We start from the raw sequence: 25,584 nt of genomic DNA on the forward strand, positions 1-25,584 counted from the left end.
TTTAGTTTTTTAATTGCTTTTATTAGAAATTTGTTCCAGGCAACTAAAACTTTGAAGTACACAGACAATTTGAAGCAACATTGTTGGGGAATAATTAAGCAAAGTATCCACGCAAAAGATTTGCTATAAGAAGGACACCAGAAACTGTAAATTTATACAATTAAAATAAGCCGTTCAGCTTCAGTTTTAATGCACAAGCCCCATTTTATTTCTTGAACCCAAAGTGGCATCAACTTTATAGCCTAGCAAAGAGGCAGCCAAGTCTTTGACCCCAGACGGAAATAGCTGCCGCAATTTGCGTGAGCCAGCGCCACAATTTACTCTGAAATGCTTGGCAGTTTTAATTACCATCGAAAAGACATTACGTCCTGTTTTATGACAAGGCAACGCACATATCAACACAAAGCATTCTCGGTGGGGAAAAGCCAGTGGAAAATGGGTTAAATGTGGCTGCAGGTGCTGCAGCTCCGGATGTAGAGTTCTGCATTTGCCTACATTCTGCATTTCGCAACCCTTTCTCGCTTTGCAGTTTATATAAAACGGTTGACAGAAAATGCAACTGCTTAAGCTGCCATAAAAAAAGAACTTTAATTTGCCACTGACGTTGATGGATTGTGGTGCAACTTCGCTCAAACCGGGAACATAACCCCAGCCACCCACAAGATGGGAGGGTTAAGCCGGGCTATAAAGTTTTTCCAGCACAGATTTGTGCTGGCCAACAAAAATGTGCGGGCAAAAAGAGTCCGGAGAAGTTTCAGTTCCAAGCCTCCGGATAAGGGCAACCCAACAGCCCAAAAGCCGAACAGCCGAGACCCTCAACACGTTACTGTGATTATTAATTCAAAAAGTTTTCACACACACGTACAGCCAGGCGGCCAAGAGTAGTGGGTAGAGTAGAGTGTGGTTCTTCAGACAACACGGCGGATGAAAATATTCCGCAAACGAGATTTGCTGGCAATCCGCCGAATGGCATTACATGTATATCGATGCTAGACGGTTATGAATTATGCAAGAAAGGCGGTGAAGTTTAGGAGTCTGCCCAACTTAATTTGGCCGAAAATCTATGCTCAATCTGCTGGCTAGATAATTAAATAAGACTTAAACTTGGCCAAATAAGATTTAAGAAAAACCGCTCAGTTATTGCTGTTTTGATAGGCAAAATAAACAGAGCAAACCAACAATCGGGGCCATCAATAATAAATCGATTGGCTTAAGCTCTACTGTGTCAGCCAGCCTGCGAGTTAGTCTGTCTGTGACGTGCGCTGAACTTTGACATTTGGGGGCACGCTAAAGGAAATGCCAAATGTCAGACCTGTCCGTGTCCGTGTTGGAAAGTGCAGCCATCGCACAGCTTCTGGTCGAAAACCAGCGAATCTCAGCTCAGCTGTGTGTGGGGACCAAAAAGGAAGCCACAGACAGAGCGGCGTCCCCTGCGTATACGTAATCTTCTTAGCCACAACAATTCATTATTAGGGCTTATGTCATGAATGGATACGGAGGAGTCGGGATTTTATTATCGGAAAAATTTGAAAGTCCTGACTTTGTAATGAACTTCAACAATGTATGTGCATCTCATTGGACCGGCAAGGACACCCTCAATTGTTCTGCCCCACACAGAAGTAGGCAACGAAAAGTTGCACAACTGCCTTGAATATTTTAGTTATGATAAGTGAATCAGCACTTCGCTGTGGACCTCTGGGACCCATTAACGCAATTTTCCCGCACTTAGCTGGGGCCGCAGAGGAAAAAGGTTGGGCCTGCTGATTTGTTTAGGTGTTATTTACATACAACATTTGGTTATTTAGTTGCAAATCTTTCTGATTTTGCTTTCGTATTGCCTGGGGATGTGTGTTTTCGAGTGTTTCAGTGTGCGGGTTCTGTGGTGTTTGTATACTATGTCCTACATAGAGGCCACTGCCAGTGCAATGAACCAAAAACAATGTTTTGCTTGGCAGTCGACGGTAAAAAAGAGGAGAGCAACAAAGGCGACAGCCAGTCGTCCCTTGGGATGTTAACCAGTCGCTTGTCCATTCATTCATTCAGCCATCCATCCAACCATCCATCCAGTCGCCCCATCGCCTGGACATCCTCTGCCTGATAGCTGTCCCAGTTGATTTGCTCTTTGTGTTTTCCCTTTTCTTTTATTTTCCCGTGTTTTTGGCGAAACGTTGCAGCACTGAAGTGAGCTTTACAAAAGGGTTTCCATGAAGTTCGTCGAGAAAATGTGTGTGGGAGTGATTAGCTTTAAGATTCAGTGGATTTCGTTTAGTAATGGAACTTTCTTTACATTTGGCTTATTTAATTAAAAGCATTACGCTGTATTGAGCTTAACTTCCTTCATTTTCCTTGAAATTCTTTGAGTTAATTACAGATATTACATTTAAATAACTTGTAAGCCTAATCCTCTATGCCCTTACTTACAGCTTAAACCATCGACCGAGTAGCCTGAGAATCGTCGTAGTAACGAAGCGCACCCCTGCGAATACGGAGGCCAACTGCTCGACTTAATTGTCGACCACTGTCAATATTAGCGCCATCGCAACTGCTGGGTGTGGGCGAATCTGCGCCCCGCCACCGGTAAGACTGTTCCAAGATCCGCTCGCGCCTTCAGAACTTATTCATTTCACTTTGGCTTCACTGTATGGCACCCACGGATATCACTCAAATCATATGCGAAACACTCTCTCTCACATATCTTTAGCCTTGCTAGCTACGCTTTCATCAGCAAATTGCTTTTCAGTTTTTTCACTTTTTTCAGCTTCAATCTTTTTTGTTTTCCCACTTGAACCTTTGCCCACTTGAACCTTTTCGCACACAAACACGCAAATTTACCCACAGGGGGTCGTCATGTTTGTGTGTATGCGTGCCTGAGACCAACATTATATATATTATATGGGCGCTGAAAAGTTTCAAGTGGCTGTAGGCCTGCGGGCCACGATAATAAATACAAAACGCACAGCGTCGCTTTGGCCACAAGTGTTTGACATTGTTGACTTGGCCCAAAGCAGCCACCCCTCCCCACGCCAAACTCGACCACCAATTGATTTCTGACACAAAAGATCCTTGCAAATATAATGGCCATGCAATTTCAACACACTGGCCATTGTCCTTAAACGTCCTCGCCTCGTACACCTGTTGCCATTAGCTCGACTTTATACTCATGCCCACACGCCGTTCGTTTTAATGTTCTGTTCGTGGTGCTTTTTTTAATTAAAATTTAGTTTAAGTCACCTTTATTGCCATTTTAATAGAACTTTAGTTTTCACTTAGACCGACTCAGTCTCTATCTCTCTCTCTCTGTCCGCTGAAACAATATGCATTTCCTTTTAAACCACACATTCACGACATTTTCCTATTAGCAAATGCAACTTTTGTGATTTCATGGTGTACTTAACCCATTATTCCGACAGTAAGTGAAATCGAATTAAAACCATGCGAGTTCGTTTTATAGAAATATACTAATCTTTAAACCAGTTGACATATGAAATTTGAAATGAGTTTTCCCCTCACTTCACTACATTACATTACGACTATGTAATGTTTTTTACGATTTTTACCATCTTTCACTGTGAAAATGCACATTCGAAGTGACCACATTGCGCATACGCCACATTGGCGTAACTGCATTAGAGAAAGTTTCCGAAACAATTAGGATCCAAGTGAGAACGCTGGCTTAGTTTGGCCGCAAAATCTCATTACCTTTCTGCGATAAAGTTAAATAAAAGGGACAGACATACTAACTAAGTGCCTTATTTTACGTTTGTGAGACGCTTTAAATTACTGTATGCCTTAATGTTGAATGTCTATGCACTACAAATATCAGAAATCATTAAATGAATGCCCAAATTAAAAGCACTCTAGCTAATTAATGAGCAATTCAACTATACAATGTATGTGTTTTTTTATGTACTTTCGCGTGCCGCGGATCAAAGGAGCCAAAAAGCAGCACCCTGAATTTCTCGTCGTTCAAATCGAGCTTCACTTCCAATGTTAATTTCCTGAAGAGAAGGTAAAGACCTTAAAAAAGGAAGTGCCCCCCTTCGGCAGAGGGGGGCCCAGTTGAACGAAACTAATTTGAAATTTCATATGTTCGTCTATTTCTCTATCTTTTCTTCTCGGGCGGTATTTGTCTACCACCCTATTTGATTATCTCATCCCTTTCCACTCAATTGCGCTGCACCATTTAAACTGTCTACTTGTCTGGCGGTTGTTAAACAACCGAATCAATCACAAAACCTCGAATACTCGATTACTCGAACACCACCCTACAACCACAACCACAACCACTGCCGCAACACACACGAAAACTAATAACAGATTCAGCTCGGGAGACTTGTCTTCCGAGGTAGACGATGTCGATCCGAATAGCCTGCCGCCGGCGGCGCGGCCCATCCAGGATCAGCCGACGAAGCCGCCGGTTGCCGGCGGACCGCCGAGTATGCCGCCACCGCCGGCTCCCGGCCAACCGGCCGGAGCTGCTCCGGAGCTGTCGTTGAGCTTTGGCGCCGGCAAAGCCCCGGCGACGGCTGCACCTGCTCCACCACGTGGTGTCAGTGCGCCGACCAGTCCGGCCAAGTCGCGCGAAAGTCTGCTGCAGCGGGTGCAGAGCTTGACCGGCGCTGCCCGGGATCAGGGAGCCTCCATTTTGGGTACGCTGTGGCATTGGCAGGCACCTACACTCAGAAAAGAAATATAGCAGTCATTCAGCCACATAACATGTAGAGACATCATTAGATCTTGGTATATATAGTATACAATCCACTTTACAAGCAATGAGGCTCTGTCAATCCATTCCATTACTGTTACTGTAATTGTTGTTGTTCTATTTACCTGTTGATTGCTTTTAGTTATTATTCCTGGTAAATATAGTAGCTATGGATAATCGTTTACAACAACTCCTATACTGTTGAACAAGTTATACAGCTTTAATTCCTCTATAATATTTTGGATCTTGGATAGAATAAGTTGTCTTTCCAAGCTGAATTCAATTTACAATATATGGGTGCCTTATTTTCATATTTCGTATTTAATTAAGTCAAGTATTCTAAGAAGGAACCCACTTAACTTAAATACCTTTAAAAGTTGAGTCTAAATGTTGCAGTCTATGAGCTTTTTCTGAGTGTAGGGACTGTTTATTGGTCTCTGGGCATGGAATGACATCTAACCCCAAACAGGAGCTGCGGTTCAGAGCGCCACACAACGGGCGCCGGCGTTCAGCAAGGACAAGTACTTCACGCTACTGGTTTTGGATGACCAGAACACGGACTGGTCCAAATACTTCCGGGGCAGGCGGTTGCACGGCGACTTCGACATCCGCGTGGAGCAGGCCGAGTTTAGGGCAAGTACCATCGCACTTCTCACCCGGCAATCGGGGTAATTACTGTTTGTCCACTGCAGGACATTACGGTGGTCTCCAGCGCGGACACCGGACCAGTTGTCACCATGGCCGCCTATCGCAGTGGCACTCGGGTGAGTTGACCAGGACACTGGAACAAAATATGCCATTTGGCAGTAAATAGTATGGGAAAAGTACAAATTGTGTAAAAGCCTCGGAAAATGGGAGATTAGGATTTACTGTACACATAATTATAACATCCCCTACCAGCTAGAACTTCTTATTTTTGCTAACTAATTATTTTTCCCAGTACTCCCACCTGGGTAGTTTGCGCTTAATTAGTGCAATGACAGTGACCAGCAGTCGTGGATCCAACTTCTTAGGTGGGGGATTGGATTGCTCGCCAGTGCTCTACAGAGTAATAGGGCCATCGGAGGACCCAAGGACATGGGTGGACAGCTTGATAGGTGGATGGGTGAATAGGTGGCAAGTGGGCGTAATCCAAGAAGTGCTTAAGAGACGGCAGTCCATCAACAGTCTTTGTCCCCTACGCCTTATTTGCGTAGCACTGAGCTCGAAGCTCTGGCGCTCTGTTTTCCATTTGTTTATTTCAAGTCGGATTGTTGACTTTACGATGCTGGTGCTGTTTTTGCAATTGCGTGTGCCAGTAGCAATAAAACTTGTAGCTGCGTAAAAATACGAATGCGGGTGCCAAGTGTGTCATACTTGTGACTGTCGGGAAGTTAGACGCCATCTGAATTACCAGTGAAGAGTTTTGAAATGCAAATAGGGATTCTCATTTATAATATAAACGTAATATTACGTGCAAGTAAAACATATTTATTTGCTGAGTAAGCAAAGACATTGCAATGTAATATTTTTATCTTTTAAAATCTCGAATGCTTATTACGTTGCTCCCAAAAGTATGCAGCATATATTTATGCTTGGTCACAAAACTGCCGCCTGACAACAGATGGCGCTAGTGTATCACCAATGCAATCAGTTTACACGTGTGTTGCGAGTCAACAAATTATGCGGTTTAACTTCCAAATAATATATAACACCACTTACATTCTGTTTTTAAAATATATTTTTCGTTTTTTAAAAATTACAAAAAAGGTTGCCAGAGATTGGCAAGCTAACAGCTAAGTAAATTTCGTTTTTATCATAAAATTGATTTTCTTTTTTGGAATATCACACCAAAACAGGTGGCGCGTTCCTTCCGACCGGACTTTGTGCTGATTCGCCAGCCGCCGCGCGACGGATCCAGCGATTATCGTTCCACGATCTTGGGCTTAAAGTACGGCGGAGTGCCCAGCATCAATTCGCTGCACTCGATCTATCAGTTTCAGGTGAGTGGTGTTGGACTTCATATCGGGACCTACTTTACTGATCTACTGATCTTCTTTGATATGGTTAAGGACAAGCCCTGGGTATTCTCGCACCTGCTGCAGTTGCAGCGACGCCTCGGACGCGACGGCTTTCCACTGATCGAACAGACTTTCTTCCCCAATCCACGCGATTTGGTAAGTGTTTGCGGTATAAACATTAAAAGCTAGACACTAATTAAGTAGCTACTAAGGAGCCGGTTACAAGTTCGAAAGCATCAATTATTAAATAACACATTAGGCATAACGTACGTATTAAAGCTCTGGACAGAGAAAAACGATAGCATAACAAGGACAAGCGGAGGACTTGGGGAACTAAAACCCGTATTGCTCTACGGATTGCGCAGGCACTTTTTGTAGAGATGCGTCTCTCTCCAGCGGCATTGGGAAATCACTCCATGATCCGTCCGCTTTTGGTGCGGCGTGCAGAGACTGTAGTCTGTCTGGCATTTATTTGCATACGACCATTTGCATGCGTCGGCATAATTTCGTCCCGTTAAGCACCTTTCTCCTTGGCAGGGAATGAGCTGGTAGAAGCCACAATTTACTTAGATTGAATCCTTATTGGTTGTGCTCTTGACTTACTGTGCAATTGGTGGCCTTGGCATAGCCACCCATGAAGCCATGCCGCTCTGTTTTGGTCATCTTGGTGTACTCCTTGTAGTAGCTGCATATGTTTAATGTCGGTATCCTTCCCGCCACTATATAAACCCTTCCCAGTCTGAGGTGCACGCCGCACATTGCGTCATCTTTGGGCGTGGACAGGCGACCATCGCGTAGCATCTGCCGCGCTTCGGGCGTAGCCTAGTAAAATAAATATATTATAATAAGATTACTTTCTGTAATTTAGTTTTCATTTGGATAGTAAAGACTTTAGGGTTGTTAAACGTAAATATACATTCCATAAGATATTAAACACCTTGTTTCCGCTGAACGTGCTTACCTTGTAGGTGCGTTTGATTTGAACTTTGTAGGTGGTCTTGCCCAGCTCGATGGTGTCCGATTGGCGAATGACTCGCAACAGCACAACTGTCGGGGATTGGAATTTGTATTAAGTTCCCCGGAGACTCTCGGGTGGTGGAAAACTCACCGTAGTCCGCCTGGGCGAAGTGCGTCTGTGGGTGGGAGCGCATGCAGCTGCAGGCGTCAGCTGGGCGACCGTAAAACGCGAGTATCGCGACCAGGAGGAGCGTCAATAAACCCAAATGCTTTCTAAAATCCATGGCTGCGTTGGTTGGTGGCGAGCTGATAAAATGGCTATGGCTTTACGTCGTAACGGAAGCGGAAAATGAAGGAAATTGAGGGAAAATTGAGATTGCTTCTTACGTTGATGACAATGATTTAATGGGCAAACGCATATAATGGCTTTCGTGCTGAAGGTCAGTGAGAGTTTAATTATGTCTGTGTTACTTATGTCGTTCGGCTTATCAATGGAGGCCAGGCAGCGCAGTGGCAGTAGCTGGCAGCCTTCCATCAATCGAGCCATCAATCCGCTGCTCAATTATGCATTTAATATATTACACATACGCCCCGTATGTCAGCAATTAATCGCGCCTAGTGTCACAAACACGCACGCACCAGCTCGGATCATCAAGAGCATTTATGGACAAGGCACTTGACTGCCAAATCACATCCATCTTTATTCCTCATAGATTGGATTGGTTTGGCTTAAGTCTGCATCTCCAGCCATATTCGCCTTTCATCAATATTTTATTTACGACTTACGCAAAGACGATTCAGCAGTCAATTTAGAATGCATAAATCGCACAAAAGTAGTTCAATTGCCCGGGCATTTCAATTGAAAATTGTTTATGGGAAATTCATAGAAAACTTGAGACGCACAAATCGAAATCCATTACAAAACCGCTACCATACCGCACATTTCGATGTGCTGCCACACCATAGCTATAGCCATAGATATATGTAGATGCACAAACTCTCATGTATGTATATATGTACATGCCTCCATATATTAACGCAAAAATATTGTATAATATCGAGAGTGGAAAAGGCAAGGCGGCAATCAGCAGCAGCTCCCGAACTGCTCATCGAACTGATCGGGGCAGATAGTCAGGTTCCATATAGACAGACCTATGGCCATATGCCTATCTATCCCGATTTCCCGCCCCGCTCGCAGTGCCAGCTCTCCTCTGTTTATGGAGTCTACAACCCGGCAGCTCTGCAGCTCGCGGCAATGTGGCAATTAAATTGATATAAAATTGAATTAAAAGCATTTTGCGGAAAAGCCACTAGAAAACGCACACGCAGGGAGCGGGGAGCGCGGAAAATGGGGAAAAATCGGGGGCAGACCTGCATGCGTGAATCGTTGGGAGGTTGCTATTGATTGAATGCAAGCCAAGCAGGCAGGAGTAATGCATCAAACTATTCATTAAGTGGCAGCCCAAGTGGCGGCAGACAAGCAGACGCGCTGCCTAATGGGTTAAACTGGAACATGCACTGGCAGAAAATGGCTCTGCCATAGAGTGCACTACAAAAAATACCAGATAAGCCAAGATGATAACTTTAATCTGTGATGACAGCACTGCAGAGTAATGGTATTGCTGACTTAATACCCTGATCACAATATTTAAAAACAGCTAAAAATAAACATTCTATTTCCGGAAATTACTCATAGTTCTTGCTGAGTGTATACCTATAATTAGATCCCACACAGTGGTTCGCAATGTAAAAGGTTGTTTCCCCTTTGTGTTGGCTATCTAAACTATCATTTTATCTAATATTAAAAAGTGGAAACACTGTGTTACTTCGAACCAGCTAATTTGCCTGTAATGAGGGCGGCAAAATAGTGACAACGTCGAAGTGTCATGGGAGAATTCTTCGTAGGCGAAAAGCTTCGCATGTTCGCCTGCATTTTTTTCTCCCTGACACTGTGACACTTTGCCCGGCAATTAACGGCGCGGATTTGTTTAACAAACAGGCCGACAAGACAGTACTACCAACAACAAAACAAAAAATGGAAAACAAACAAACAGTCGGCCAAGAGGCAACAAAAAGTGGCACAAGCACACAAACACACACACATTGAGTTGAAAACGTCATCAACGTTTAGCAGATAAATCAAGTTGGTAGCCAATTGGCAGCAAGAAAAGCGTTTTCCGAGGCGTTGAAAATTCGCACGATTTCATTGGGACGTGGGACTCCGTTTCCCCCCGCAGCAGATACCAAATGTGCATATGTATATAAGTCCCCTTATTTATATATGCAGCCATGTCTGAATGCACAATTAGCTTGGCCATATATCACTCAGGCATAGTTTAGAGCTGCCCAAAGCCGGCAAAAATGCAGCAACAGTTTGGAGTTTTTTGTTTTGGATTTTTCGAGTTGGAAAAACACTCCACGTGTTTGTTGACAAGCCTAACACATGTCAATTAAATGTTATATATTATGGCACGCGGCGGCCACTCACACAGACTCAGAAAAAAAAAAATGGAACGTGCCGCATTTGACGTCACTTTGTGCCCCGTCTAATTGACACACTTGTTGGACTTGTCTGCCACGAGGTTCTTGTGTCGTCACCATCATCGATGTTGACATTTGACACTGGTTTCCATTTCGAGTGGCTGACATCCAATTATGCGGGCCAAAAAAACAAAAATAACAAGAAATAAACAAGAGGAGGCAAGAATTTCAAAAGATATTTACTCAAATATCGGATCGAGTTCAATTGGCATTGATTTCCACTTTGAACTCGGGCCACTTAAAGTTGGCCGCTCACAAGCAAATGGAAAATATTTATTGACACCCATGGTGAGGGGAATTTCGTTATAATTCAATGAAAATTCTTGCATATATGTACAAAATATTTGCGTAATTTTATAGAAAGTTCTAAGCAGAAAGCACAACTTAATTGTTATTTCGTATATTTGATGTACACTACTTAACACAAGAAACTCCAAGCATTCATGTGTTAAGTTACCCATTTAACTTTCACCAAATTCATTGCATTTTATTTGCAAAGTGTTTAAATTACAAATTCGTCTTCATAAAACTTAATCTATGCCCAAAAGGCTCAGCCATTTGGCATTATGCAAATTTTATGATTAACACTTGCTCATAGAAAGGTAGACAGAAAACAGAATCCAGACAGATTTCCCAGGTGAATTCAAAGGGATTGGCTAAGGTCAGACATGAAAAAGGCCAAGGCTCAGTGATGATGATAAAAAAAAATGTGGTGAAAGTAGACAGAAAGGATTTTTGTGCTACCAAAGTAAAGCGCTTTTGGTTTAGCTCCCCTTTTTTTTTTGGATGGTTGAAGACTACTCGCCAAAATGGCTACACCACCCAAAGCCACATAATTAATGCGATTTTGGTTTGTGTTCAGTGCTTTCCTTGCAAACTTGTGTTGGTCAGTGCTGTGTAGTAGTTAGCCGTTGAGAGGTTTGGTTTATGAGCACTTAATTGGGGCCATTAATACCGGCTAATGTCCAAGTGAAGTGTGTGGACCCACAAAAGTATTAACAGCCAGCAGCACTTCACATAGCTCCGAGACAAAACACTAAATGCATCGACATAAAAACGTATTTATAGCTTTCGGATATTTCGACTATATGGCTCTGCACGGTCCCCAACTTTACGATGCTCGATACTTCGCGCCTCCAAAAAAGGCTTATCAAATTGGGGCTGCTCCGATCACTTTGCCAGAGATCTGCTGAAAGTGATTTATGGTCTTTTTAGTAGCGCAATAACAAGTGCACCTCATTTTTTTATTGTGTTGAAAATCTGTTTCATCTACAAATTATTGGACTAGGTCATCACTAAATCAGTTACAGCAAAGCAGATTTTCCCGACGCGCTAATCTGCTAATTATCATGCAAATTGTCACATTTCTATGACACATATACATACGTAATCCTTAGTAAACTAAACATTCCTAGTACAGTAAGCACTTTGTTAAGATAATACTAATCTCCATGCTTAAAGTCTTTGATAGCATAGCCGTCACTTAGCTTCCCTAACTTATTTATCTTTAAAAGAAATATATGAGTATAGTGAGTACCCAAACTTCGCATCGTTCTCGACTGCTTTTTTTGGCGGTCATTTACTTTTCGATTTTGCTCTTTGTGGCAATTCGCTTATAAATTTGTTTGTTATTGCTGATTGACTTTCGAAACAGTTGAGAATGGGTTCGTCATGCGGAATTCGCTATTGGAATTTGATTTTCACCGACTTATATTACAACCCGATGATGTCATTTCGTCGGCGCGGATGCTCAACTTCTCAGAACCCGAGATAACTTTTAATTAGAGCAAGCAAATATTGGACATTGCAACTGAGATGACAACCAGCAAGTGGCCGAAACCAGGAACATTGACTTTTCCATTACCAACTTTTGCAGTCCAGTGAATTTCCGCCAATTTCCCATAACGATGCTGAAAAACTTTCTTTGGCCGTAGGCAGTCGGTTGACTGGCTTTTCCTTTGTCGGCGCTGCCTTCACAACAATGGGGGAAAATTAAGGGGGAAATATCAAAGTCACGATCGGGCAATGGGCAATGCCATAATCAGCATGATCAATGCGGCCCAAACAAAAGGGGGGTTATGGTATGCCCACTTGATTAATGCCACTGCTTGATCCCTGACCCGGAATGTTTTTCCTGCCCAGAATGACCAAATAATGTGCTTTCAAGTTGGTTGAAGATAAAGATTGCCAGCTATTGGCATTTACATGCACTGAACGACACCTGAACCAGTGGCATGTACATGCATAATTAACAACGGAATTGAAAACCGAATACGAGCTGATAAGAACTGGTTAAGTATTGTCTCTACCGGCTAATTGGCTAATTGAATCGCCAGGCGTTGAGATGCAGTGGCTCGATGGTTGACAGCTCCATTCAGGTGTGACGAAACCTTGTCTGGCAGTCAACTAGACAACTATGCTCGGAATGTCGGAATTTGTATTGCCTTGCGCCTCATTAACCCATGCACAAGTATGCCAGCGCAATCTGACATCATGGCGCCGAAAATAAGACTCCTCTCATTTGTGCCACTCAACTGCATCGGTCGATCAAGAAAACAAACAGAAATTGCAAGCCCAAATTCGTCACGTTTTTTTTGGGGGATTTCATTTTAAGCCGTGAAATTAAAGAGCGAAACAGTTTCTTAACTTATGACACAAATTGTCTGGCGGCATGGCAAAATAAACAAACATTTCGCCCAGGATGCGTAACGAAAATTCAATTAAAAATGCTAATGTATCTGAAGAGAAGCGAACAGCAGAGAAGGGGGTCCTACAAAATCGGAGACCCGAAGGTCTGGGGCCTGGACTCGCATTGCATTGGCCAGGCCATAAAAATATAAATCTTTAATGAGCGAAACCCATATAGCTTGTGCATATACATATATACATATAAGACCGCAAAGTAAACATATACATATATATGCTGGCAAATATCATGTATAATGTGGGGTCTGGCTATGGAATACAATGCAGTGCAGTGTGTGGTCTTGCATTTCGTTATCAAATTGCTGGAATTTGCATGAAAATCAATAAACTCTGCTCAAATAACCCGGCTGGCAGTTCAATTAAATATTCAAGTGATTTTCTGTGACAATACCGAATCGCTTTTCGTCAACTTGGGTGATTTATTTCAGCCTAACAAGGCTCCAATTCCACAATTCCACAACGGGGTGACAGATCTTGTTAAAGACATTGAGAGACATTAAGAAAAAAAGGAGCAGAAAAGCAGCAGGAAAGCTGACAAATTGACGGCCCGTGGCCCACACACAAATGGAGGAACTCCGGGTAGCGAAAAAAACAAATTCATTGTCGATAAATTTGCTGCCAGACCTGTGAAATTTACGCACATTCACTTCAGATAATGGAGGGGGATGAGAAATTATTAATGGTGGCGAAAGACCAAAATACCAAACCAAATGCTCTTTGTCGCACTGTCTGAATTGTACAATAATATTTAATTGCAAGATTTGCACAAGAAAATTTATTAATGGCACCGGGATGAGCCGAATGTGGGTGTGTCGACATAAACAATTCTGATCCAATGTTTTCGTATCTGTATATGGCTTTCGGACTCTTTTTTGGGGATTTAAAAGCATTCGCCGTATATGGCGAATTGAATGATGTGCGAGGGAAAAGCCACATTCACAATCATCGAATATGACAATTTTATTTGCCCGGCTTTGTGGTTTCTTATTGATTGCGGATTTGGATACAATGCGTAGTCTAAGTAGAGCAGCCATTATATTGATCGTATGGGCATTCTCGGAATCGCTGAAATAGGGTTGACATACATAAATAAGTTAAATATCGAGTTACTATGAGTATCATCGTTAATAATAGTTAATTATATCTAACATCTTCAGGGTGACAAAAACTTGTTGGTTTTCAAAACAAGCTAGTGAATGCCTATAACAACATCTTGATGAGTTTTTATCACTGTGTAGCCTACTAACCGGCTTTTCTCTCCCTCAATAAGCAATTGCGGTTAAGATAATTTAAGGTGCCATATGGCGATATACATATGTCGTAAGACGGCAAACAATACATTCAATTCAGGAATTAGCACACTTTAGAAAATGGAATTGCATTCGATAACAAGGGCATAGCGTTATCTGCTGGCGAAAAACGAAAATAAAAGTCAACGTTGTAATTTGCCGAACAATATGCCAGAAAAGCTGAAAAGCCAATACAAAATACAAGCTCATTTAAATGGCGCACAAGCAAAACGAAAAGACAACAGTAGTGAACCCAAAGTCAAATGAAGGAAAATGAAATTATGAATATCCATGCGAAACAATGCGAGTTGCCGTGTCAAAAGAAAGTCAATGGAAGAGAAAAGGGGAAAACCCACTTGAAATGCATTTCCCTGGGGCAGTCTTCCCCTCCTCCCCTCCCTCGAGATTTGCTTGTAAATTTTATTGGTTTTGTTTTTTGTTGGTGTGAGGGAGGCGAGAAGCATTAAATGTGTTTCTATATTTTTAGCCACTAAATGGCCAATGCCAAAACACACATGACGTATGCGTAATATGGAAATACCTCTGGCGCACACAACCGTTTCGCTTTCCTTGACATCCAACAAAACTGTTACATATACATCAAAGATTCAAATGGGCTTTACGATCAGACTGGATTGCACAAGCAAACTAGTTGTATAGTTTTTTTTAATGGCCTGCAGTTTGTTTACAAATTGGCGACAATAAAAACTATTAAGACAATTCGAAAGGCCAGAAGAAAACGCGCGGCGCTCCAAAAGATCTGGGAAGATCTGGCAGAGATGCACAGCTAGGCAAATAAAAACAAATTATAAATAAACGCTAATAAATAGAAATGAGCGTTGGCTTGGAAAACTGTGTCGCTGTGTCTCCGTGTCACGTCGGCACATTTCCCAGTGCGCGTTTTAAATAGCCCCAAAATAAAATACAACACGCGTCTGTGTCGCGCGTTTTGCATACCTTCACTTTCAATTTTCATCTTCTAAATGCCAAACAACTCGAAATCTAAAATAAAGCTAAAACAACATGGCTTTGTGCTTTGGCTTTTGAGTTGCGACTTGTTTTTGTGGGAAATTGGCACCACAGGCGAAAAAGCATCAAAGAGAGAGGAGAATTTAACTGAGAATTGTGAAGTGAAAATTGAATTAAAAGTATTTCTAGCTAAAAGCTAGTTTTCTAACAAAATTGTTTTTGCGGGAAAGTCAAAGAACTATCAGCAACACAAACAACACTTAGCAAAGCAAAATGTTTGGAAATGAATTAAGTTTTCAAGTGCTAAACTCTTCAACTAGTAAAAATAAGCAAAATACATCTAGTTAATTGTTACCTTAAAGCTGCAACCTATTTGGTGTGTAAAACTGGCACTTTGGGCTTTAAAACACTTGAACCCGAGGGCACTAAAAATGGGGGAAAACTGCTGAATGTATTTTCACCGGCACTCGCACTCGCACTCGAATCGCCAAGTCCGCACTTTATACTACTTGGTACTATATATTTGCACGATCTCGCGTTCTCGCGATTTCTCCGTCGCCGATTTTGTGGCGTTCTAGCTCGCTGCGCTTGCGGTTCTGCACTGGATCGCCAAGTCAACCGATTCGACTGTTTTCTTCAACGAATCCCCGAACCCGAATGCCCAGCTATTTCACTCAAGTTCTTCGGGTAGTGACAGATCGTATCGATCGATCGGTTGAGTCAAGTCGAGTCGTGCCAAGTCGCGTTGAGTTGAGTTGAGTGAATATGGGTTGAGTGTTTCTTGCGGCAGTCGGCCGGCTGATCAAAAGCGCCATAAATTCCCCCTAAATGAGTGGAAAGTGGAGGAGAGTCGATTGCATTTTTCCTTGCGTTTATTTCTTACCTTGGCAGCTTTATTAATTGCGTGCTGGGGCCTGGTTTATGCTCTCGGCCATATAATAGCATACAATATGCATAGTCGTAGTTACTTGGCGCCATGGCCAAAAAGAGATCGCCACACGAAACTGCAGAGCGCACATTGGCGCATCTGACAGGCCGCATTTCAACTAGCAATTCAGCTATGCCAACTCGTAAACTCGCCAGCGATCCCACTTCCACTGCCACTGCCACTTCCACTTCCTCTGACCACCATGTGGTGCACACACGTGCTGCTGCTCCGGTCATGCTTCATATCGTACTCCATGCTCCACCTACAGCACGTTGCCATGATCTGCATAACCGACCCGCTAACGCCACCGCATTACAGAGCTGCACGGCGAGAAAAAGTTGGGTAAGCTTATTACAATGTTATTAAAAAAAAAAAAATAAATTGAAATTAAATATATAACGTATTTATAGCTAAAAAAATATATGTTTATGGAAGCATTAAAAAGTTCTCTATGTAAAAATCTTGTATAATAAACAGTTGATAAGAATAGTGATGGTGACATAGTGGTCCGTAGCAACCCCTATTGGCTCTACAATGTTGATATAATAAATATAATATATTGATTCAATTTCTTTTCTTCGTGTGCACTTGTATACCAGACACGGTGTACCAGCTTCAGGGCACAACGAATGCGTCACAGTGCATATTTCAAGTCCGCTGATATAAGCGGGGAGCAGCTCCCTAGACAGTGGGCACTCATGCGACAAACGTGGCAGCTTCCAAGAATGCTGGCAATGTGGGAGTGTGACGTCTCATTCTGATTCCGATTCTGATTCTCATACTTATACTCAGGTCCAGATACGATACGCTTGTATTATCCATATACAACCGAAGTCACATTCAACGCAGAAATCCATATGTATTTATGTTCATTGAGAGATTTCTCGCACTCTGTTTGCTTGGGGCTTTCTGTCAGCACGATGTTCTTTCATCGGCGGCAATTGCGACAATTCTTCGGGCTGCGTCATGGTTGTTATGGTTTTCCATTCGGTTTTATTTTGATTTATTCACCCTCTGCCAATACAACACGAAATTGAGCCCATGTGTTTACTTGTGATTTATCAACTGTTTAAATATGGCTCTGGGTCTGGGAGAGATGATTAACAAGGGTAATCGACTGGCGATTTGCATATATAAATGTAATCGCCATGAATGAGCAACGATGTAAAATTAATAAAATGCGAATTAGTCAAATATTTGAGGGCAGCGCATTGTTGCTCTTGCATATTTAATAGTGATTTGCATGCGCCATTAATAACGAGAAGGCATTTTCATTAAGTGCCCTCCTGCCTGACTAATGATCGAGGATTCTTGGAATTGACTCGCAAATCAAAGAAAATTTCAATGGCCAGACTCGTGATCGGAATGAATGCAAAAACAACCAATGAATTTGGCACTTATCCAATGGATTAATAAGCATCGCCCCTTGATTTCCGCAGCAAATAAAATGTGAAAAAAAGAGCAAAATAAAGAGCTCGAGTGCCATCATCGGCATATTGTAATTTACAGAATTTCAATCAGACGGCGAAATACAGATTGTGATTGCCGCGGTATCTTTTTATTTCCAACACATGAAGAAATTGTTTTAAATATGTCCATTATTAATGTGCCTATAAATTGTGTCAATCGTTAAAGCGAGGTCTATAACATTTTCCCAAATATTTTTAAAAGCTATTTATAAAATCTGATAAAGTGATTCCAATTTGGATGATGAGTCAGATTAGCTAAAATTATTTATGTACTCTTTTAAGATTATTTAGATAATTATGTTCGCTGTTCACAGTATATTGTGTCACCTTATTTGTTTAAGGCTTGAAATCTAATAAATATTACACGTTCTTTCTCGCCGTGCACTTGCAGTTCCAGTTCACCAAGTTCCCCAGCGTGCTGAAGGCTGGACATTGCCACGGCGGAGTGGCCACCGCGCGCCTGGAGAACCAGAGCGCCCTGCAAGATGCCGCCGGATTGGTGAGCGGTGCCGGCAACGATTCCCATTGTTACTGCACCATCGAGCCCTACATCGATGCCAAGTTCAGCGTGCACATCCAGAAGATTGGCAACAACTACAAGGCGTTTATGTAAGTGACCGCAAACCACAGGCGGCTGAAATTGAAAGCCACAAGTTGATGCAGGAAGGGTCGAGTGGTCTGAATATGTACTCTGAATGTTCCGAATGGTCTGAATGGTCTGATTGCCTGACCTTGCAACTGTCAGCAGACAAAAGCCGCCGTCGTTTCGCAATTGGCAATTATCCTACCAAGTGCAGCGGCAAGAGTTCATTGTTTGCCATCCAAAATGCCCATGCCATGCGACGGGTTCAAAGTTCAAAGATCCCTCGCCGACCCACCAAACGCATTATCTACGCTATTTTAGCCGCCTAATTTATTACACTTAACCGCTTTCGCTCTTTAACAGGCGCAAATCCATCACCGGCAATTGGAAGACCAATCAGGGATCCGCCATGCTGGAGCAAATCACTTTAACCGAGAAGTACAAAAGCTGGGTGGATGAGGTAAGCCAATGGATTAAAGCCATCAGAGACACTAAATCAAAGAGCCGACTTGCCTGTTCCCTGCACTCTTCCCGAAATCCAACGAAATCCTGCACATATGAATCGAATAATTTCTTACAAATAAGTAAGATAGAAAGTCATCCGCTTCCATTTCTTTTATTTATAAATTTATTATTAAATTTACCCATATGTTAGCTCATTTCATGGCAGCCTCTTGCCTTCACATATCCCCAACAATTTTTCGCTCACATTACCGTTTGTGCCCCAAATTCTGAAAGGCCGAGTCATGAAAATCGGCTCGCAAGCTGCTCAGCCGAACTTAGCCCAGTTGAATGTGGCTGGCATTTATCAAATTTGGCCAATCAATATGGCTAAGGAAAATCGCTTTAACTTACGAGCATATATGCGGCATTTTGGGTGCACAAATTCGATTTCGGCAGCTTTCCGAGTTTCCCCCGAGGGGAATTGAGGCAAATGGAGAATCGACTTGGAGTCGGTTCCAGAAATCATAATCGATTGACGTCGGAAGGCGGCAGAGTTTGCTGTGCCCTCGAGCGGCGGCTCGGCTTTAATTAGAGCTCATGAATATGGAAATCGCAAAACGGTTAAACGCATTTAGCCACCAATGAGCGATGAAACAACGGTAGTTTTCAATCCAGCAATTTTCAGACGGCGCCCCATAATTGCCAGTTGAGGTGCGAGCATTTGGTTACATGGGAAACCCATCAGATTTGGCATTTAATCAATGCAAACGGAACGCTCAGCTCGGCTTCCTTTGAGTTGCAAGTGACTCACCGATTGGCACTGCATATGTGCATTAATTAATTGCCATTTACTGCCGCAAATATTCCGCATTCAAGTGCCGTTCGTTACTATAGATAAGGTTTTTAGCTGCATTCAGAGAAAAATTGGTGCACTAAGTTATTATTAAAAGTAATGGCATAAATTTCGTTATACTAGGTCTTATTTGAATTCCATAGAATTTGCCAGTAAAATCTGTATGTGCAGTTTAAGAAAATGCCGTATCAGAAATCAGAATTATATTTTAATAGTTTTCCCAAGTGCATGCTAAAGTGGGTGGGCTGCCGATGACTTCACCGCCATTCTGGGCAAGTCGGCATCAGCAGCGGTATCAGCATTAGCTATGGCTATAGCCATGGCGTTGGCTTTAATCAAAACAAACTGTGTAATTAAAACCGGCAGCGGAAATCAGCGGAAAGCCCACACATAAATGTTTGAGCCAATCGCCGTCTGAGTGGAATTGACTGCGCTGGCAATCGAAAACACATTTTAGGATCTTGATGACTCAATCACAATTCTAATCGCTAATCTAACCGCCCTCATCACTTTCAGATATCCGAGCTCTTTGGCGGCATGGAAGTGTGTGGCCTCTCGGTGGTGGTGGCCAAGGATGGACGTGAGTACATCATAAGCGCCTGCGACAGCACATTCGCCCTCATCGGCGACACCCAGGAGGAGGATCGCAGGCAGATCGCGGATCTGGTCTCCGGACGCATGCAGGTTGGTATCGACTAGGGAGCATCATCAATCGATTATATTAAATGCATATCTGCATACTTGCAGAATGTCTGCCGACCCAGCATGGCGCAGACGGGTCCGGGCAAGCTGCCCTCCCGCTCCTCGGTCTCCTCGCGAGCAGAGAGTCCCACGGACGAGGGCGTGGCCCCCACGCCTCCACTTCCAGCTGGACCGAGGCCAGCGCCCATGGGTGGACCACCACCGATACCGGAGCGCACCTCGCCCGCCGTTGGTTCCATTGGCCGGTTGAGCAGTCGCAGCAGCATTTCGGAGGTGCCGGAGGAGCCCTCCTCGTCGGGACCCAGCACAGTGGGTGGGGTGCGTCGTGACTCGCAGACTTCGCAGTCGTCGACCATCTCGTCGTCGGTGTCGCGAGCGGGCCAGAGGCCACCGCAGACGCAGAGCTCGGTGGTGGAGGATGCCGAGGACACCATGAAGAACCTGAGGAAGACCTTTGCGGGGATCTTTGGTGACATGTAGGAAATCGCTAACAAGAAGCGCGGCAGAACGGCCAGCGAGACGAGCAGCGGCAGCGGGCCAGGAAGTGTGCCCAGCAGCGCGGGTCCGGGGAGCGGATTCAGTGGCTCCTTCCTCGGCAAGCAGTTCTCGTTCGCCGGCAAGGGGGAGGGCGTGATCTCCACGCAGCCCACCCAGCGTCCCAGCGAGGAGCCCCCAGCCATTCCGACGACGGCCAGCTCAGCCGTTCGGCCGGAGAGCAGCGTTTCAGTTAGCGATACAAGAAATACGGATACACTTACGGAAAGAGCCGGTGCCGGCTACCAGCCGGTCACCAACTACGAGCAACAGGAGAGGGTCAATCCCTTCGACAAGGAGCCCAACAAGTCGGGCAGTGCGGCCAGCATACACACCTCCTCGTCCTCATCGATCTCATCGTCATCCATCTCGTCGCGCATCAATCGCAATGGCAACGCCATCAAATCCCCGCCCCCACCGGCGGGTCCGCCACCACCGCCGCCCACCAATGTCACGGCGGTGGGCAGCAATGCCAATAGCTCCAGTGGCTACAGGAACAGCTTCAGCAGCTCCCTGAGCAAGGACAAGACGAGCTATGGCAACTATGGCAGCACCACCTCGGTGGAGACCATCACACGGATGGATACGAACACCACAACCACAGGTGCCACTGCGACGGAGGCGGGAGAAGCTAGTGGTGTTACGGCCATAACCAATATCAGCAATAGTGCCGGTATAGTGGCTCCAGCCACGGGAACCATCACCACCTCGGTGACCACCAACGACTGGAGATCGGCCATTGGCATGCGATCGGCCAGCGTGTACAGTGCACCCGCTGCAGTGACCACTGTGCTGCCGGGCGACACATCCGGCTACGATTCCAACTCGCTCGCCTCGCAGGGCGAGGGCCTCAACAATCCCAGCGATCTGCCCTCGTACACCAGACCATCGTACTCGCGATCCGAGAGCAATGGTAATTATCTAGCCGTGGGCGTACTGCTGGTCAGCCTAACCCTGCGCAAGACCTAGGGCTCAGCCTCGACTCATTCTCTCTCTATATATATAAATCATGCCATTTAATCTCATTATCGTACTAATTCAGCTAGCTAAACTACATATAAATATGTATACTCGTATATAGAGACCAACTAAATGTAATCGATTAACCCATAGCCATGTAGGCAGCCGTGTCAAAGTGTTAGCCAAAACGAGAAAAGTAGGAGTTGTGTCCTTTGAGCCTAACTTTTTCATTTTCCTAGCCGAGCTCAGTGAGTAAGCCAAATATTACGTATACGACTTGTGGGCCGACCAAGTGTTTGTAAGTCTCTCTCTCGCTCAGCGATGAAAACAAAAAAATCAAAATAAAAAAAATAAACAAAAGCGCTTGCCTGCACACACACATTCACACCAACACCACAGAAGACAAAACAACAGGAACCGTACAGTACACACTCGCTAGAGTGCACCGCAAACCTGAGTTCAGTTCTGGCTTTTTGGGCACGCATCGAGAAACAAGAGAAACCCGAGATACAATCCAGAAAACTACCCAAATAACACCACAAGAGTAATCCAAGCTTTTAGAAACAACTAAATTCGTTAGTAATATTAATGCAACCCCTTTTCAGTTCAGTATTAGAGTGTGTGTGAGTGTGCGTCTTGTAGTAAATGCAGAGTTATCAAAAGATGAGCCACAGAAAACCGTGATCAAGTTCTCCGTTTAGAAGGGCGCTTGAGAATCAGAAGATTTCAAAATTCCCATTATCATTCACTCACATATTGATAATGCTTGTTTTTGGTAACGCTCATTTTGCTCATCCTCCATCACCGAAAGTCAAGTAACAGATATGCAAAAGCGATCGAAACAGCAAGTTAATATTGGAAAACTTCAATAAAAAAATCAAAGAATATTTTAGTACATTTTATTATGTGTATTTAGCTTGCTCTTCGATCGACTGCTTGTATGTTACATATAGAATTAAAGTTAGATTGGCTTACGTAGTGCTAAAGATAAGTGCTAGAAACTGCACCCACGCCAAATTGATGTGCACTTGCTGGAGATTTTCATGGTTTGGCTATTAATTTACATTCCCCACTCTTGCAGCCTCCAAGCACTCGGATCTGGATGTCATTTTCGGCGACAGCAAGACCACTCCGGCATCCTATGGAAATGGCAAGTACACCCGGGCCGCTGGTTCTATTTCGGATGCCGATATGATTTTCGGAGGACCACCCTCGAACTACAAAACCGATCGCTTCGGCGCCTCCAAGAGCATGAGCATGACCTCCGGCGGAGTGGGTTCCGGAAACGGATCCGGATCGGGATCGGGAGGATATAAGATCTACGAGGGCATCCAGAATGCGGCATTCAGCGACTTCAGTGACTCGGGCAGTATGAGCAGCATTGGATCGCATACCAAGCGCTGGAGTGCCAGCAAGGAGGAGGATGACGAACTGGACTTGAAGTAAACCCAAGGGAAATTCCAATGAAGAACTATCACCCACAAAAACCATTCACCCACACACACACACACTAGGGCAACCAAACTGTTGAATTCTAACTACTTTCTGCCTCTGAAGTTTCCTGGTTTCATGGGAAAGAAACACTAAGCATATACTCACTCGCATAACACATAACTATTGCGTTACTATCGTTTCCACTATTAACTCATTTCCGCATAACATAACATAAACTCATTGACATAAAACATCAATGAAAAAAACAGCATACTATGCTATGTAGACACTGTAGTACACTACTAATACATAATTATAACCACCAATGCAACAACAATAATGCAATAATGCCCATAAGATATGTGCAATGAAATGTCGCCGATTGACTTGACTGGTTTTGCAGTGCGATGAGAACGAGGAACCTATTTAATTACCATACTTAACAAACATTTTGAAACATTTTCCAAAGCAAAAACAAATTATATATTAAATATATTATTGAGAAAAATATTGAATTATATACCGACATATTAAACCAATTGAGAGTTGATGACATTAAAAGTAATCGCAAGCATATATTACGTGTTAACCAGCTAATAAATCAATGGGAAAACTTTTAAATAAATCGAATATTAATAAATCTGTTATATACCAACATGAGACACATATGAAATCCTAAAAACTATAAAAAATAAAAGACAATATGCGCAACGTATAACAAACAACCAAACGTTTAATACTAATACATACGCGATCTAATTGTAATGAATAAATTAGTTAACGAACTACATGTATTCGGAAATTACTATGAGCAAATGTTACATAAAGAACACAAACACACAAAGAGACACACGAGAGTGGAAGCAACTCACACACAAAGTAAATGTTTATTACCACAAATATTATGATTATTATTACGATGTATTAGCAGTTAATGTTTACAAAAATCGAGGGCTTTGGAGTTATGGAAAGATGGAAAGTACCAAGCACGACAAGCAATGTTAATCCAGTCTGAACCAACTGGTCAACAATAACGAACCGAACATATTCGAAAATCTAGCGATCCCATGCGATCCACATAAATTTACACGGCTTAGTCGGTGGTACACGATCGAAGCTCGAGAAATTGAATGTGAAATGAAAATGGAGGCAATGGTATTGACGAATATTTAGATAATATACACAACCAAATATATATATAAATGTTGCAAGCGACAACAACGAAGTCATATTATGCATTCAACATATAAACAATAGCTTCAATTGTTTGGGACTTTGATTTAGCGACAAATGTTTAGTATTTTGATGTTTTTTGTTACGCACATGTTTAAGCATTATTTAGAGCAATAGACAATTTTACATATGTATGTTGAACTTGAAATAATAGTTGAAATCGTTTCAATTGGGTTGTATACTTCTCTCTTTTATCAACTAATTGCATTAGAGAATTTTAAATATCGTTATATGCAAAAGGAATATAACGCAAGTATACTTGAGAACTTGTTAGTTTACCAACTCTCTTCGATTTTAGTAGAATCTACATTTGGGAATGCTACCAATATTTTAATCTAAACAAATTTACAACTATACAAGTATATTGAATAACAATTGTTTTTGTTTAGGGCCAAAGCCCGGTTACTTCATGCTATATCATCCTACCATTTATACCATTTATATACAAGTAAATATATAAAATACAAGTATGTATGTAATTTTAAGTAATTCTTTGGCTACAAGTACTTTTTCGTAATCGTATACATCATCATTTTAATCGAACTGGCACATATTCACGAAATGTTTTATAAACATATATTTATAACGACAAATGTAGAACAGAAAGTACATAAATAAATACGGGCATCACTCGAGGAATTCGAAAAGAAAACATATATCATGGCACCAGACCCACAACTCACTCACCCCATAACAATATCGTTCATCGAATGATCAGAAAAGTGCTGAAATACATAAATTGAAACTCAAAGGAAATACTCAAGCATAAGGCATATAACTTACACGACTTCTAATCTGTTGCAAAATATACCAAATAAATACTCGTATTATTGTGAAAGTATAGCAAGAAATATGTACTTATATGTTGTCTGTAATTGATTCAACTCCCCCCTTGAAGTCTCACTTCCCCAAATTCAGAATGTATTGGGAGTCTGGGCTACACCCACTCAATCGGTACACACAAATTTACTGCAAATCTATATATAAATATATATATATATATATATGTACTACGAATTATTCCAATGAACAGCGGCAACTGCAATGGCTAAGAAAAACAAAAAGCAAACCCAAAAACCAAAAACCAAAGTAACAATAAATGAGTTGATGATTGATACAAAAGCAAAGACACAAATTGTTTTCCACTCGACGCACAATTTCGCGTGCGCTTACCTGCGGAATTGAGTTAGCATTGACATTAGGGAATCCTTCGGGCGGAAAAACGGCGGCGGCGTTTTCCGGCTAATGACACCAGGAAAAACACTCTCGCTCCCGAT

The 25,584-nt window shown here is 42.8% G+C and overlaps 2 protein-coding genes across 2 annotated transcripts; one reads left to right on the forward strand and one right to left on the reverse strand.

Moving 5' to 3' along the window:
• Nucleotides 1–2,521: 2,521 nt before the first annotated feature.
• Nucleotides 2,522–25,434, forward strand: LOC122622442 (synapsin). The gene is given in 12 exon segments (XM_043800872.1): nucleotides 2,522–2,577; nucleotides 3,933–4,009; nucleotides 4,318–4,649; nucleotides 5,175–5,338; nucleotides 5,398–5,469; nucleotides 6,544–6,687; nucleotides 6,757–6,861; nucleotides 17,956–18,173; nucleotides 18,511–18,607; nucleotides 19,961–20,128; nucleotides 20,192–21,593; nucleotides 22,722–25,434. Coding segments are annotated over 10 exon segments (2,946 nt in total). The 5' UTR covers nucleotides 2,522–2,577; nucleotides 3,933–4,009; nucleotides 4,318–4,438; the 3' UTR covers nucleotides 23,087–25,434.
• LOC122622443 (tissue inhibitor of metalloproteinase) lies at nucleotides 6,900–15,784 on the reverse strand. Its single transcript, XM_043800873.1, has 5 exons — nucleotides 15,523–15,784; nucleotides 7,814–7,986; nucleotides 7,667–7,752; nucleotides 7,309–7,527; nucleotides 6,900–7,250 (listed from the first exon to the last, which is right to left on the reverse strand). Exons 2-5 carry the CDS (start codon nucleotides 7,944–7,946, stop codon nucleotides 7,056–7,058), a joined length of 633 nt encoding a protein of 210 aa, XP_043656808.1. The 5' UTR covers nucleotides 7,947–7,986; nucleotides 15,523–15,784; the 3' UTR covers nucleotides 6,900–7,055.
• Nucleotides 25,435–25,584: the final 150 nt, after the last annotated feature.

The sequence above is a fragment of the Drosophila teissieri genome, chromosome 3R, assembly GCF_016746235.2.
Source record: "Drosophila teissieri strain GT53w chromosome 3R, Prin_Dtei_1.1, whole genome shotgun sequence".
Lineage (NCBI taxonomy): Eukaryota > Metazoa > Arthropoda > Insecta > Diptera > Drosophilidae > Drosophila > Drosophila teissieri.

Bases quoted from the DNA above. Each gene is read 5' to 3' on its own strand.
- LOC122622443 (XM_043800873.1), bottom strand. From the start codon at position 7,946: ATGGATTTTAGAAAGCATTTGGGTTTATTGACGCTCCTCCTGGTCGCG. The intron at 7,753-7,813 runs GTGAGTTTTCCA...AATCCCCGACAG, and splicing joins CTTCGCCCAGGCGGACTACG to TTGTGCTGTTGCGAGTCATT. The intron at 7,251-7,308 runs GTAAGTCAAGAG...GGCTTCTACCAG, and splicing joins CCAAGGCCACCAATTGCACA to CTCATTCCCTGCCAAGGAGA.